Raw genomic sequence first — 15,386 nt, forward strand, 5'->3', positions numbered from 1 at the left:
GAAAACTGATATTGGAATGTTCCACAAGGAAAAACAGTAGTATTATATTTCACCAACTTTTTCCAATTCAGAGGTCACTAGATTTCTCTCCTTACTATGGGCTTTCTATCAAGATCCAGATCCAGATATTTGGTTGGTGATAATGCAGGCCTATTTAGGCTGTATCCATGAGTGTTGCTCTCAGTAATTGATATGCATTCTTGACCACTAGTCAGAAATGGTGCTGATATTTGAAAACATCTTCTAAATTTGACATGCATTTAGAGCATCCAACACAAGTATAATATGACTTGGGGGTGTTTTTAGGTCTTTTTCTTGGACCCGAACCCAACTGGGGCCTTAACATTCCCTTCAATTTTGTGAGATGCAAATCATTTTCTCTAGAGGAGGCCCAACATTCATTTTCCCCAGCCTGTTGGCAGACTAGAAATGCTTGTCAAATACTCAGCCAATGTTCTTTGAGACACTACACCAAATTGTAACCCAAAGGAAACAAATTGGCCTCTTTTCTTTGCAATGAGAATGTTGTTTACAATCAAAGCTTATTAGATCTAGATGAGCCCCAGGCTGTCTTATCAAGCAGCCCTAATACTCTCCAGAAGTATTTCTTTAGTGAGGGAGGATTATATCTCTCACCCTGGTGGAAGACACAGCCAAGGTTATGCAAAGCTCAGGCCACGTATTCTCCAGTAGGCAACAAGGAAGTTTAAAGAGTCAAAGAAAAATTCAAATGTCATAATAACTCAATAAAGATGCATTATGAATTCGAAAAATAATCACGTGTCCTTTTAAGGTAAACTATGATTTGTGAGTGTGTGTCAGTCCTGGGGCTTGATCTTAGGGGTTTGGCACTGTCCCTGAGCTTCTTTTGCTCAAGCCTAGCACTCTACCACTTGAATCACAGCACCACTTCCCACTTTTTCTGTTTATATGGTACTGAGAAATCGAACCCAGGGTTTCATGCATGCTAGGCAAACACTCTACCACTAAGCCATATTCCTAGTTCATCGCTTTATTACTTTTAAAAAACAATTTCTAAGAATTTCTGTAGATTGTTTGTTTCCAAGTTTCTTGTTCTGTGTATTATCAAAGTCACATTTATAAGTCCCAGGTAGTACTGAAATAATGTGAGATGGCATCTCAGTATTAAAATTCCCTAACCTCTTGTTTCACTGCATGTTTCAGTTGAAAGCTTATTGAAGCAAATTCACATGCCAGGAGCAGCTTATTCTTTTAAAGATATAGGGCCTGTTCTATTCCTCTCTTATTTCCTAATGTGTTTGCTGAATAGTTGAGTATCATAAGACATGCCAGTTTACTTTTAGACCTTTTGGATGATATGCATTTCTTTCATTACTCAGGCTCACATCAACTTAAATGATCTATTAAAATAAAACAAAGCTTACTTTGCTCGATCTTCATACAAACAGGTAGCTAAGAGCCTGTCAAAATTCTCAAACATACTTTTCTTGAACTTTTCATGGACCTGGGACATTAACGTAGTCAAATCTGTATCATCAGCAGAAGCCAAACGGTAGTGACGAGCAACAGTTATGATTTCCTGGTCTACAAGCTTCCCAGTAGTTATATCTATCAATATGTCTCTGCAAAGAAAATGGAAAAACACAGTAACATCTAAGAATATTTTACTTTCTTCTACTAAAAAATGTCCAAATTCCATTTTATAGAACTTTTGCCAACTGTGTAGAGGATACATGGCTACTATTCTTTATTTTAAAGAGCAGCAGGAAGGCACTAATGCCATTTTATAAATGAAATGCTTTTCTCCCACTTTGATAGCAGCATGCCACCAAGAAGTAAACTGTTAAAGTCCTTGAGTAGTCAAAATACTTGTCACTAACTACATGGCTTTATTCAATATCTATTAGACTTCCTTATAAGAAATAATAGCTGACATGAATTTCCATTTTCCAAGGACCCCAAATTTGTAAGTCAATAATCTACAAAGGTGTTTTGCAGATAGGAAAATAATCTGATCTCTTTTGTAATCAAAAGTAAAAACTGATGCCTGCATCAGAAAGAATGGCATAGCCCCATTTGTTAGGAAATGGAAAGACTTGGAAAAAAATTATATCAAGTGAAGAAAGCCAGGCCCAAAGAAACATAGGTCCCATGGTTTCCTTTATTTGCAATAACTAGTATATGTCTAGGACAAGGAGAAAAGGTCAAAAGCTATGTACATATGACCATATAAGATGATGTCAAGTGAAATGAACCCCAAGATAGGGACACAAGTGTTTTTTTTCTTTCTTGCTATTGTTTCTAATGTATTTATAATGTACCATGTGATCTTTGTGTTTCTTTGTATGTTCCTCCCCCATGGTATAACCCCTGTTTTCACTGTATTTGATGTGGGTGCCCTGTATCTTGTATATACACTTCTCTAATTTGGGAAGAGAAGGAGAAGAGAGAAAACAAAATGCTTAAATAGGGATACAGATTGACCCATTGTAACAATGATACTATGTTGAAAAACAAAGTTTACAATTTAGGGGTGGGGAGTGAAGTTGTGGAGATAGGAGGAAAGGAACGGTAGGGGTAAAACAAAGGAGGAGGTAACAATGCTTGATAGGAAATGTACTCATTATCTTGCTCATATACTTATGTAACTGTAGCCCCTCTGTACAGTATTTTTACAATATAAAACATATTAAAAATAAATTTAAAAAAGTAAAAACTGGTCTGGGCGCTGGTGGCTCAAGCCTATAATCCTAGCTACTCAGGAGGCTGAGATCTGAAGATCACAGTTCAAGGCCAGGCTGGGCAGGAAAGTCCAAGAGACGCTTATCTCCCATTAACTACCAGAAAACCGGAAGTGACACTGTGGCTCAAGTGGTAGAGCACTCACCTTGAGCTGAAAAACTGAGGGACAGTACCCAGGCCCAGAGTTCAAGCTCCACACTGACAAAAAATAAAGTAAAAACTGATCTGGACATTGGTGGTTTACACATGTAATCCTAGCTATTCAGGAGAAGCTGAGATCTGAGGAATGTGGTTTGAAGCCAGCCTGGGCAGGAAATTCTATGAGACTCCTATGTCCAGTTAACTACTAGAAAGCCAGAAGTGGAACTATGGCACAAAGCAGTAGACTGCTAGCCTTGAGCAAAAAAGCTCAGTGACAGTGCTCAATCAGAGTTCAAGCTCTGCTCCATGACACACTTACACACACAAAGAATAAAAACTGATACAGCCTGGCAATGAGGAATAAATAAAGAGAAATGTTAAAAGGGCTATCTGGAACTGTAACTATCTGAGTTTCCAGGAGACAAACAGCTTTGTGATTATTTGGCAAAGCTTAAAAAAATGGTAACAGCAACATATTGAGAGGACCCAAAGACTAAAACATTGATTGTATTGCTTCTAATTTATTTACTGTATGAATATTATAGATTATACATCATGCATTAGGCAGAATCACATTGAAATGATAAAAACACAAAACACTATAGTGCTTAAATGAATAAGGTCCCACCAAAAAATCTACTTAACCAGAAATATTTCTGTTTCCAAGACTCAAAAATAAGCAAGGGAAAAATAATATTTTATTTGCTCTTGTATTATTGACCAGTCTTCTAAGAAGAATGGTTTTACTTCTTTTTGATAATTCATTAACATATTTAATCATTCTAGTTTACTCAGGAGAGCATCTAGGAAATTCTGTGATGTTATCCTATCCACAGGGATTACATTTTTGCCAATATCTACTTTTCTTATTTTTCAACGTTCAGGTTTGGGTTTTAGTTTACAATTTTTTATTGTTGCTGTTCTGTGTTGTGCCAGAACTGGGGCTTGAACTCTAGTCTTCACACTCTCACTTGGCATTTTTCCTCAAGCCTGGTACTTCACTACTTGAGCCATACATCCATTTCTGGTTTTTTGCTAGTTAATCAGAGATAAGTCTTGAGGATATTACTCAGATTGACTTCAAACCTCAGTCCTCATATCTCAGCCACCTAAGTAGCTAGGATTATGGATGTGAGCCACCAAAACCCATCTTTGGTTTTAATTTTTTAATGGGAAATGAAGGCTAACTTAAACCAAGAGAACTGCACAATTTCAGAAAGTCAGGTCAAATAATTAATCTGTAATATTGACAAAGGCTCACTCTGTAGACTGTAAAATGACACTTCAGTACCTGAACTTTTCAGAGTCTATACTACATCAAGCATTCAACTGTACTCTCAAAATCAAAAGAGTGGAAGGGCCAATTGACTGAAATGAATAATATCAGTAATAAACTCTACTATTTACTGAGAAGTAGCTACATGTAAAGTCATGTGTTGCTAGGTACCTTTGACATGGAACATCTCTTTTTTTGTGGGGGGGGGGGAGTGGAGGTCCAGTCATGGAGTGTAAACTCTGGGCACTGTCCCTCAGCTCTTCAGCTCAAGGCTAGCGCTCTAACACTTGAGCCACAGTGCCACTTCCGGCTTTTTTTCTGCTTATGTGGTGCTGAGGAATCGAACCCAAGGCCTCATGCATGTGAGGCAAGTACTCTACCACTGAGCCAACTTCCCAGCCCTGGAACATCTCTTCTGACCTAGCAGATAGGTACTGTTGTTATCCTCATTTTACAGATGAAAAAAAGTGAGGCATAAAGCTGTTTAGTAATTCATTTTAGGTTTCCAGCTCCAAAATGTGAAGCTATATAGTGTGACCTCAAATCCTCTGCTCCTACATACTTCTCTAGTTCCCCTGTTCTGCTGGGAAAGAAGATGGAATAACTGGGTAGCATGGGACTTGGCAAAAAAAAAAAAAAACTCTTTAAGGGCCATGGGATTGGAGCTGATTATTTTGTAGATCTCTCTTCTCTTTGCTGTCCATACTATGGTGGGAATATATCCCCCCAAAAATTCACATGTTGGAAAATTCATGTTAATGGTATTTAGAGGTGGGAACTTTGGGAGGTAATTAGGATTAGAAGAGGTCATCAAGGTGGGACACTTCCACCTTATGGTGGCTTTAGTGGTTTTGTAAAAGGAGAATGAGAGCCCTAAGCTAGGCAGCTTGCTCTGTTCCTACTCTGTCCAACATGTTATGATGCAACAAGGCCCTCATCAGATACCAGGATCATGTTCTTTGACTCCAAACCTCCAAAACAGTGAGCCAAAGGTACTTCTATTCTTTGTAAACTACCTATCTCTAGCATTTTGTTACAGCAACAGAAATTGTACTGAGATTGTTCATTACCTCTGCTTTGTGGACTATCATTAGCCAGCACACACACAAAAAAAGAACATAATTTTTAAAAGCTTGAGTAACCATCTCTGACGGAGCACTGACCACACAGTACATACTGTAAGGACAGCCCCAGGCTTTCAGTATTTGTCATGGAATAATCAGCTAAGACTATGCATAAAATGGAACACCCTACCATCATTACTAAAATGTAGATTTGTATTTATTGGTATAAAAAGATTCATGCTATGCTGATCCTAGTGAAACTCAAGATACAAGTACATGTATAGTCATACAAAAAAGAGCTTGATACAGATGGCTCAAGCCTGTAATCCTAGCTTCTCAGGAGGCTGAGATCTAAGGATCACAATTCAAAGCAAGCCCTAGAAGAAAAAAAAGCTGTGAAACTCTTATCTCTAGTTAACCAGAAAAGAGCCAGAAGTAGAGCTGTGGATCAAGAGAGAGAGTGAAAAACCTAAGGGACAGCACCAAGTCCTTGAGTGTAAGCCCCAGCACTGGCATAAAATAAATCAAACAGGAAGAAAGGAAAGAGGGAAGGAGGGAAGGAACGAAGGAAGGAAGGAAGGGAGGAAGGGAAGGAGGGTGGGAGGGAGGGGGGAAGGGAGGAAACAGAATTATCTAGGCCAAAATATCGACAGTAATGCCCGTAATTGCAGAGATTTATTTCTTTTCTGAAACCTATTTGTACTTTTTCTGGGTTTTTCTAATAATCAAAGTCACACTTCATAGTCACAAAGAAAAATCACGTGAAAGCTTCTTCCTTTCTTATCTTCAACCAATGTGAACAGAGCATGTGGCACATTATCAAGGATGAGGATAAAAAACATGTGCATCACAACCATGTTCAGCGCAGCATTATTCACCATAACTAAGATATGGAATCAACCCAGATGCCCCTCAGTAGATGAATGGATCAAGAAAACGTGATATATATATATATATATATATATATATATATATATATACATACATACATATATAATGGAATTCTATGCCTCCATCAGAAAGAACATCACCCCATTTGTTAGGAAATGGAAAGACTTGGGAAAAAATATACTAAGTGAAGTAAGCCAGGCCCAAAGACACATAGGTCCCATGGTTTTCCTTATTTGCAATAACTAGTACATGTCTAGGACAAGCAGAAAAGGTCAAAAGCTATGTACATATGACCATATAAGATGATGTTAAGTGAAATGAACCCCAAGATAGGGACACAAGTGGGCTTTTTTCTTTCTTGCTATTGTTTTTAATGTACTTTTAATGTACTATGTGATTCTTTTGTTTCTTTTGTATGTTCTTCCCCCATGGTGTAACCCCTGCTTTCACTGTATTGGATTCTGGTGTCCTGTATCTTGTATATACATTTTTATAATTTGGGGAGGGGAAGGGATATAACAAAATGTTGAAATAAGGATACAGGTTGACCCATTATAACAGTGAGATGTTCAAGATGCTATGTTGAAAATGAACTTTACAATTTCACTTTACAATTTGGGGTGGGAGGGAGGAGATGGGGAGGTAGGGAGGAAGGGATGGTAGGGGAAAAACAAAGGAGGAGGTAACAATGCTCGATAGGAAATGCACTCATTACCCTACTCATGTAACAGTAACCTCTCTGTACAGTATTTTTACAATAAAAATATATATGAAAAAAACATGTGCATCAATAACTAGGAACTTTCTGTACAACTTTAAATTTATAATAGCACTGCCAGATCCTACCTTTTCATCGGGCAAACTGAAAATATGCTTGCATCAGTGCAGTTAAAATTTGTATCTGCTGTGTTTCTATATATTTTTAAGGGGGAAAACAGTTCCATATTCAACAGCATTACACAGTTTAACATGAGACCTTCAAACAAGCCATGTCACACTGAAAACTGTCACCAGTTGTGGGGGACACCAGAGGTGCCACAAGACTGCTTACAAGGCATGACCTCAACTGGCACATCTAATCCTTACCTTGCAGCCCTCAAATGGCTGTTGCTACTTTGCCCTGAATTTGCCATGAGTTCCTTCTTGAGGAGTTACTATTCCCTGTCAGATCTTATTGGGCTTCACAAAGAATTGGCAAGCTTTTCAGCAGTAATATACTTCTTTTTTGCCAGTCATGGGACTTGAATTCAGGGTCTGGGTACTGTCCCTAAGCTTCTTTTGCTCAAGGCTAGCACTGTACCACTTGAGTCACAGCACCAGTTCCAGCTTGTTTTTTTTTTTTCTGTGTATGTGGTACTGAGGAATTGAACTCAGGGCTTCATACACAGTAGGCAAGCACTTTACCACTAAGCCACATTCCCAGCCCTATACTTCATTTTTTAAAATTGTAGTGAAATATACATAGCATGAAATTTACCATTTGTGACACTGGCAGTATTGTGAAAACACTACCTTTATCTAGTTCCAAAGCATTCCATCAGTCTAAAGAAATGTCATGCCCACTAAGCAGTTCCTTTCCTTCCTTCCCCCAGTCCTCTCCACTGCTATCTCTGATGATTTGAAAATTCTTGGAATTTTAGATAAATGGAATCATATGTGGTCTAACTAACTTCTTTCTGTTAGCACAATGCTTTCAACATACAGCTATTTTGTGACATGTATAAGTACCTTGTTTGTTCTTTTTATGTCAGATTAATATTACATTGAATGACTATATCACATATTACTTACACATTTGTGCAGAAAGACATCTTGGTTATGTTGCCTTTTGACTATTGTGAATTGTGTTGCTATGATTTGTGTACAAGGTTTTTGTTGAATGCCTGTTTTCAATTCTTTAGGGTATCTGTGTGTAGGCACACTCTCTCTCTCTCACACACACATACTGAAGAGTGAAAAATTTGTGGTTCTTCAGTAGATTAAACAGAATTACCACAAATTTTTCTGCATACTCCACTTTGCTTAGCAGAATAAAAACAAAAGTTCAAGTTCTATCAAGCATAGCCCTTGAGAGTAAATAATAAGATCTGCCATTAACATATATCTTCTTGTCTAATCTCTTAGGATGAATGAAATTATACTTTTAAATAAGCTACAAATTACACTGATCCAGGCTGAAGATGTGGCTCAAGTGTTAGAGACTACTTACCTAGCAAACAACAAATTCAAATCCAATCTGTCCTCCAAAAAAGAAATTATGCATGTAAAAAGGGGTGGGACTATGGCTTGGTGATATAACACCTGCCTAGCAAGTGCAAGGCCATGAGTTCAAACCCAGTACCACAAAAAAGTACTGATCTTTTGCTCACTGAATAATATTAATGTTAAAGATTCCAGTGTTATTACTTTGTCTTTGTCCAACATTACCTCACATTGGTAAATTTATATAGTATATTGTACATTTATTATATTGTAAAATTATTAGATAATCTTATAACATATGCTTAGTTAATATTATAAATTATTTTTTTACGAGATTGAAAAAAATGTCCATCCTCTATGACCCATCTTTCACTCTTTAGTAGCCTTACTGCACTTCTTGCTCCCCTCAAACAGGTCAAATTATGTTTCACCTCACAGCCTTTACACTTGTTGTTTCTACTATTTAGATTTCTCTTCTTCAACAAAGGTACACAGTACAGACCTCTATCTCCTATAGGGCATCTTTTCTGCTTATATATCCGCTTCTCCATTAAAGCATTCCCTAACCAGCCTTGTTAAAAGTATGAGCCCTGTTTCTATAACCGTTACTCCTTTCCCGCTTTCTTTTCTTCAATGACATTCATCATAATTTACTAGAAAATTCCTTATTTTACACATCATCTTCATGTTCCCCCATCCCCAGAAGAAACTTCCACCTAGGGTAAGGCTGAGTTGTCCTATTTTGTTCACTGTAATACCATAAATAGTGTAGTCTCTAGAACAAAGCAAGCTGAATAAAAGTTTGCCAAATAGATGAAAAACTGAGGCTATGAAAAGCATTCAGTATAGTGCCTGGAACTACGAATACTCAATAAATGAGAGCAGTTTTTATTTTCGCCATCTCACAAGGGAGATCATATCAAGTTGTTTTAAAGACTTTAAAGAAGCAGAAGTGCGCGCCAGTCCCGCGGATCTGTGTCTTGCTTCAACAGTGTTTGGATGGAACAGACCCTGGGACTCCTCCTTTCCACCACCAACTGCCTCTTCATTCACCACCTCTGACCCTGATCTTCTCGCCCATTGCCTGCTTCCAGGACCAACCAACGTCGTGTTTTTCCGTGGTTACCTCTGTATCCATGACCAGCCATGACCTCCCAGATTCATCAGAATTATTCCACCGAGGTGGAGGCTGCTGTCAACCGCCTGGTCAACTTGCATTTGCAGGCCTCCTACACCTACCTCTCTCTGGGCTACTATTTCGATCGCGACGATGTGGCTCTGGAGGGCGTGGGCCATTTCTTCTGCGAGTTGGCAGAGGAGAAGCGTGAGGGCGCCCAGCGCCTCCTGAAGATGCAGAACCAGCGCGGCGGCCGCGCGCTGTTCCAGGATGTGCAGAAACCTTCTCAGGATGAGTGGGGTAAAACCGTGGAGGCCATGGAAGCCGCCCTGGCCCTGGAGAAGAACCTAAACCAAGCCATTTTGGATCTTCATGCCATGGGTTCTGCTTGCACAGACTCCCATCTCTGTGACTTCCTGGAGAACCATTTCCTGGATGAAGAGGTGAAGCTCATCAAGAAGATGGGCGACCACTTAACCAACCTCCACAGGCTGGCGGCCCCTCAGGCAGGAATAGGCGAGTATCTCTTCGAACGACTCACCCTCAAGCACGACTAGAAAACACGAGAGTCCAGCAGCCTTTGAGGGCCATCTCTGCCTTGCCAGATATCAGGGTTTCCGCCCGAGCTTCTGCCTCTAGCCATTGGGAAACTTCCTAACTAACCATCCTGGAGCCCATCCCCAGCCTTGTATCAAATGAAAATAAAGCTTTTTGCAGCAAAAAAATATAAATAAATAAAGAGTTTAAAGAGTGGCTTCTTTTCAGTTTACTTTGGAGGAATTGGACATGTATTTAATGACTAAGAAACCTTAAATTTTCTCTACAGAATGTAAAAGGAAAATGGTCCACTTATTTTCAAAAGTCCTATTCAGGAATAAGTCTGAAGTGATTAAAAAAAAAAAAAGCTCCAGGTGAGTCTTCTTTATAAACTGGATACATCTCAAAAGTTCCACAAACACTCCATTTTTAGAAATCAAATCAAATGCCCTCTTTCATACTCAGTTACACAGAAAAATACATTATCTTCATTTTGGTCATTTTTAATTGGCAGTGGTACAGAACATCTTAGCTGTAAATTCCTCTCGTTTCTCTCAAGTTCCTGATGACAAATCAGCACACTGAACCCTAAAAATAAATTCTTTTGAAATGAAAGAATCTTATGACAGTATAATTACTGCCGAATTCATCTGCTTTGTAAATTGGTTTTTTGATATATTTTCTAAAAGAGAAGTACATCAGCATTGAAAGCCATTGACCCTATTTTTTCCAAATTAAATGTAAATGATATCTTGTTTTCTTTTTATTACTACTCTAACCTTCAATTTGCATCAAATACTATTTTTTTTCTGATTTTGACATGTAGTACAAGGTACATAGTCATTTTAATTCACTTAGCTTGAAATTCAGAATGGCCTGTTGCACTCGATTTTGGGCTATTTGAGTCTAGCCAAACAGAAAGATTTTCTTATGTAGGTAAGAGCAATTTCTGTACATTATTAACAGTCTACTCCTCATAGTAGTATAATTTTAGACATCCGTTAAACTTGAGGTAACATGCATTTATAAAACCTCAAATACCAGTGAGTGTTTTTGTTTCTTAAATTGTATCAATATTTTTGGAGGGGGTTAAGCAAATGTAAGTCTCAAAAACAAGTTGGCAATGTTGGGAGAAAGGAGCAAAAATGTATCTCATTTTAAATAGAGTTCTTCATTTTATATAACATTATTTTTTACTAATACCTATCCTGTGCTCAGGGCTGTTGGTAGAACTTTTATTAAGACAGGGTCTCACTATGGATCCCAGGCAGGCCTTGAATTTACAACCCTCTTGCCTCTCACTCACAATTGCCATTACATTTGTCTTTGTAACTTTCTGTTTTTAACTTTCTTATTTGGTTGCCAGATGTTTTTGAGGCTTATAAGATCATGCTGAGTTCTGAAACCATTAGAGAATCTTACATGTAGAATAATCCCATATAAACCCACTGGTTCTTAGGTCACACATAGACTGAATGCAAGATGGGAGTGTGCACCTTTGGGTGCTTATAATCAACTTTGAAACTCAAAACTCTATCAGATTCTTCACTCATTTTAATGACACACTTTAAAATGGATAACTCACTGTTTTTTGTTTTTTATTTTAATTACTTTATTGTTGTTTTAGAGGGGATATATACAGTGGGGTTACCTTTATATACAACAGGTAATGAGTAAATTTCCTTCCTTTTGCATAGCATCATCTGTTCCCTCATTCTCTCCATTCCCTCCCTCCCATCTCCATCCATGAGTTGCGTGGTTCACTTTCATCAATGTCCAGCAAAATGGAAAACTTATTATTCTTAATAAAAGTAATTCATTTCCAATTATAGAGAATTTGGATAATATATAAAAACAATATTTTAAAAAGAGGAGCTGAGGGGAGTTGGCTTACTGGTAGCATCACTGCACCTGGCCTCATTTACCTTTTTGTGAAGTGGTTTTGCTTGAAATTTACATATATAAGTATGTATATGTATGTTCATATATGAAACCAATCATAATGGTAATTATGGTTTTAATTCTTTTTTTTTGGGGGGGGGTCCGTTTGTGGGGCCTGAACTCTGGGCGCTGTCCCTCAGCTCTTCAGCTCAAGGCTAGCACTCTACCACTTGAGCCACAGCGTCACTTCTGGCTTTTTTCTTTTTGCTTATGTGGTGCTGAGGAATCGAACCCAGGGCGTCAGGCATGCAAGGCAAGCGCTCTACCACTGAGCCACCTTCCCAGCCCCTGGTTTTAATTCTTTAAGATGCCCCTCCTTTGAGTTCCTCATTTGTATTGCTTTATTCATGCTTTGCATCAATGTACTAAAGTAATATGTTTCTTTGAGCAATTTACAAAAAATATATATTTTTTAAGTTTTCTTGCAGATTTGAAAGCATTTCCAATGACCCATGTACAAAAAAACAACTCATCCCCAGTTTGTTTACCCTCAAAGCACTGAAAATTTGATCCAGTTCTTCCTTGCATTACCTGAGGCCACTTTTGGTTTACAGGTCACTGGTGCTGCTGCTAGTATATTTTTAAAGTTTGTGTGTGTGTGTGTGTGTGTGTGTGTGTGTGTGTGTGTGTGTGTGTGTGTGTGTATCCACTTTTCTTTGATGTTTATAATAATGGTTTCTTTGATAGCTCTTTTTTAATTTTTACCAAGGTGTATTTAGTCATCTCTTTCCATATATTTTTGTTTGGAAAAATGAATTTTCTCAATTTCTAGATCCTTTTTTAAGTTTAGAAAAAGATTATGTGAAGAGCTGTGAGTGTAGCTCTGTGGTAAAGCACACACTTAGATGAAAGAGACTCTGGGCTCAATCCAGACCACCACTCTTTCCAAAGAAACAGATAAATAAAAAACAAGGATTTTTTTTTTTAGAAAATCTCTGACTTTAGTTGTATTTCTTCAGTTCCCTCTCTACCACCATTTCTGCTCTCTTCTTCCTCATTGCTTCAACCCCTTTCTTATTTTGTTCTGGGAGTATTTCTGAAGATAGTTCTCTAGTTTACTACTACTGAGTTTTTTCCATGTCTGGTCTCCTGTTAGTATCTCCTGTTAACTTTTAACTCAGAAAATAATGTGTTCTGTAGGTTTTGAGAACAAGTAGTTCCCTATTTTGGTCTGTTTGCTTCTCAAAAATGGTCAGTGCTTGCTGAGACATACATTCTCTTATGGTCATAACACAACTAGTTTCTAAGAATAAACAAACTAAAACCATTTTTTCCATCCAATAAACCATGTTTGGAATCTGCATGAGAATCCAGACTTAAGTTTTTCCTGTTTGTGCAACTTTACAAAAAGGTCAGTAGGTTCGTCTGGGTGTTGGTGTGTGGCTGGCAGTTCACAAATCTCACAGGCTCTGTCAAAGATGTGATGTATACACATATTTGTGTGTGCATGTGTTTATGTGTAAGTGTGGAGAATTATTAAGGAAAGGAGAAGTTCAATCACTTCTAGGAGCCAAGTCAATATGAAAAGAAGGTACATTTACTTAAGAAAGCAGGAAAGACAAGCTTTTCATTTGAAGACCAAGAAGTCACATTTGGTTTGGAGATTTAGAAAGAAAACCAGAGCATAAATGGAGAGTAAAGGTGAAAAACCTTTCCAAGCCCTGGCAGCTCATGCCTATAATTCTAGCTACTCAGGAGTTTGAAACCTAGAAGACATTGGTTCAAAGCCAACGTAGGCAGAAAAAGTCTGAGAGATTCTATCTCTAATTTATCAGCAAAATGACAGACTGGCAAAGTACCAGCCATGGGCTGAAATATTGAGCAAGAACATCAGGCCCAGCGCTCAAGCCTCAGAACTGGCATTTTTAAAATAAGTTTAATAAGTTGTGAGAATACTGTACAGAGGAGGGATTACAGTTACATGAGCAAGGTAATGAATACATTTCTCATTTTTTAAATATATATATAAATACATACATAAAGTAAATACATAAATACAATAAAGAGACTAATAACCTAAGCATTGACAAAGAGTTCCAAGGGGATCTCCATGTCCCATGTCTCCAGAGGCCTGTCATTCACAATCGGCAGCACAACCCTTAGTGGTAGCTCTTGGGTCTGTGCTCTTCTAGGTACTTTTAGGGACTCCTCAGCCAAGACACAAATCAGAAAAGAAGAACATGAAGTCCAATAGTGAGTAAATCATTTACATCCTTGTTCAAATATGAAGAAGGAAAATTTCTTAAATTTTCATCATGATCTATTTTTGGATTTGTTTGGGGACTTCTATGAAGTTTGGTTGAGAGTAGTCCTGGACTGAGAAATACATCACTTATCAGAAGTTGCAGCTACAATGTAGGCAAACCATCTGACTACATTTTGACAGTGGCTGGAACTTTTTTAAACTGTGCAATGTCAGTAAGAAATCATTTTCAGTCCAGATAATACAATGAGAACTTGTTCCTGGCTCTTTATTTTAAAAACACTGTGCTTAAAATCCATGTAATGAATCCTAGTGTGTAACCACAGAGCGTCAAATCTAAATCTAGCAGTTTTTAAAGTAATAGAAGAAATCTTGATGGTGATAGTTTCCTCTATAAAGCCTATGTGGCTCTGAATCAAATAATTAAAGTAAATATGCTCATCTATTAAGTGTTTTATATTTTACTTATAACAAAAATAAAGGAAAACTGAGCATGAGTGAATTAAGATCAAATAAAAGCTGATATCAGACACAAACCTAATTTTCCTGCCACCTCAGAGCCTAGCCAAATTCACTGCTGGGTATAGAGAGGAGAAGATGAGCATCCCTTGCAGGTCTGATGCATATACCTTCCCAAGCCAAGAATTGTCCCTCTCAGGGTCTACTACGTAGGATGCTAATTTGTTGCAACAGTGACTAGCTACAACCACTGCTATTTCATTTTCAGATAGCTGCAAGGTCAAATGAAGCCTGCATTGTGGCATCAGGGGTCTGTGCCTGGGTAGGGCATTAATTCTGCTCAGAATCATTTCCTCTCATCTGTGATCTATTGCCCCACTTCCCTGAATATTTCATGTTCTCTGCACCCTTTCCTGTGTGATTCTGATATTCAAACCTCTAAAGGAGCACAATTTCTTCCTGCTTTCTAATAGTGGGGTCAGGCATGGTGCTTATTTTGGCCAATATAAGGATGTAGAAGTCAAAGTGTGCCAGTTCTGAGCCTTGGCTTCAAGAGGCCTTCCCTGTTTCTCCTTCCCCGACTATACTTTTCCCATTACTCTAAGAATGGCACATCTGAGTTAGCTTGCTGGTTCTTTAGAGAAGGAAGACAGTACAGGGATTCAGGTTGACCTGACTGTAATCATTTTGAGTCATAACCACCATGACTACATCTGAGTAACCCTGGTCTGTTTTCCCCATGTAGACAAACATCATAAGAGTTGGTATGAGGCACTTTATAACTTGGACCACAGCATAACAAATATGCCTGATGTCCTTAATATAAAGCTT

The 15,386-nt window shown here is 38.1% G+C and overlaps 2 protein-coding genes across 2 annotated transcripts in view; one reads left to right on the forward strand and one right to left on the reverse strand.

The window, feature by feature from the left end:
• Window positions 1-15,386, reverse strand: part of Efhc2 (EF-hand domain containing 2) — a 191,742-nt gene that overhangs the window by 24,616 nt on the left and 151,740 nt on the right. Inside the window, exon 12 of the mRNA XM_042683643.1 lies at window positions 1,407-1,604. Coding sequence (XP_042539577.1) covers window positions 1,407-1,604 — 198 coding nt within the window. The remainder of the gene's footprint in view (window positions 1-1,406; window positions 1,605-15,386) is intronic.
• LOC122110905 (ferritin light chain-like) lies at window positions 9,400-10,072 on the forward strand. The gene has a single exon (XM_042683614.1). The coding sequence runs from the start codon at window positions 9,445-9,447 to the stop codon at window positions 9,970-9,972; it is 528 nt and encodes a 175-aa protein (XP_042539548.1). The 5' UTR covers window positions 9,400-9,444; the 3' UTR covers window positions 9,973-10,072.

This window comes from Dipodomys spectabilis, unplaced genomic scaffold (assembly GCF_019054845.1).
Source record: "Dipodomys spectabilis isolate Male_0828 unplaced genomic scaffold, ASM1905484v1 ptg000082l, whole genome shotgun sequence".
Taxonomy (NCBI): Eukaryota; Metazoa; Chordata; class Mammalia; order Rodentia; family Heteromyidae; genus Dipodomys; species Dipodomys spectabilis.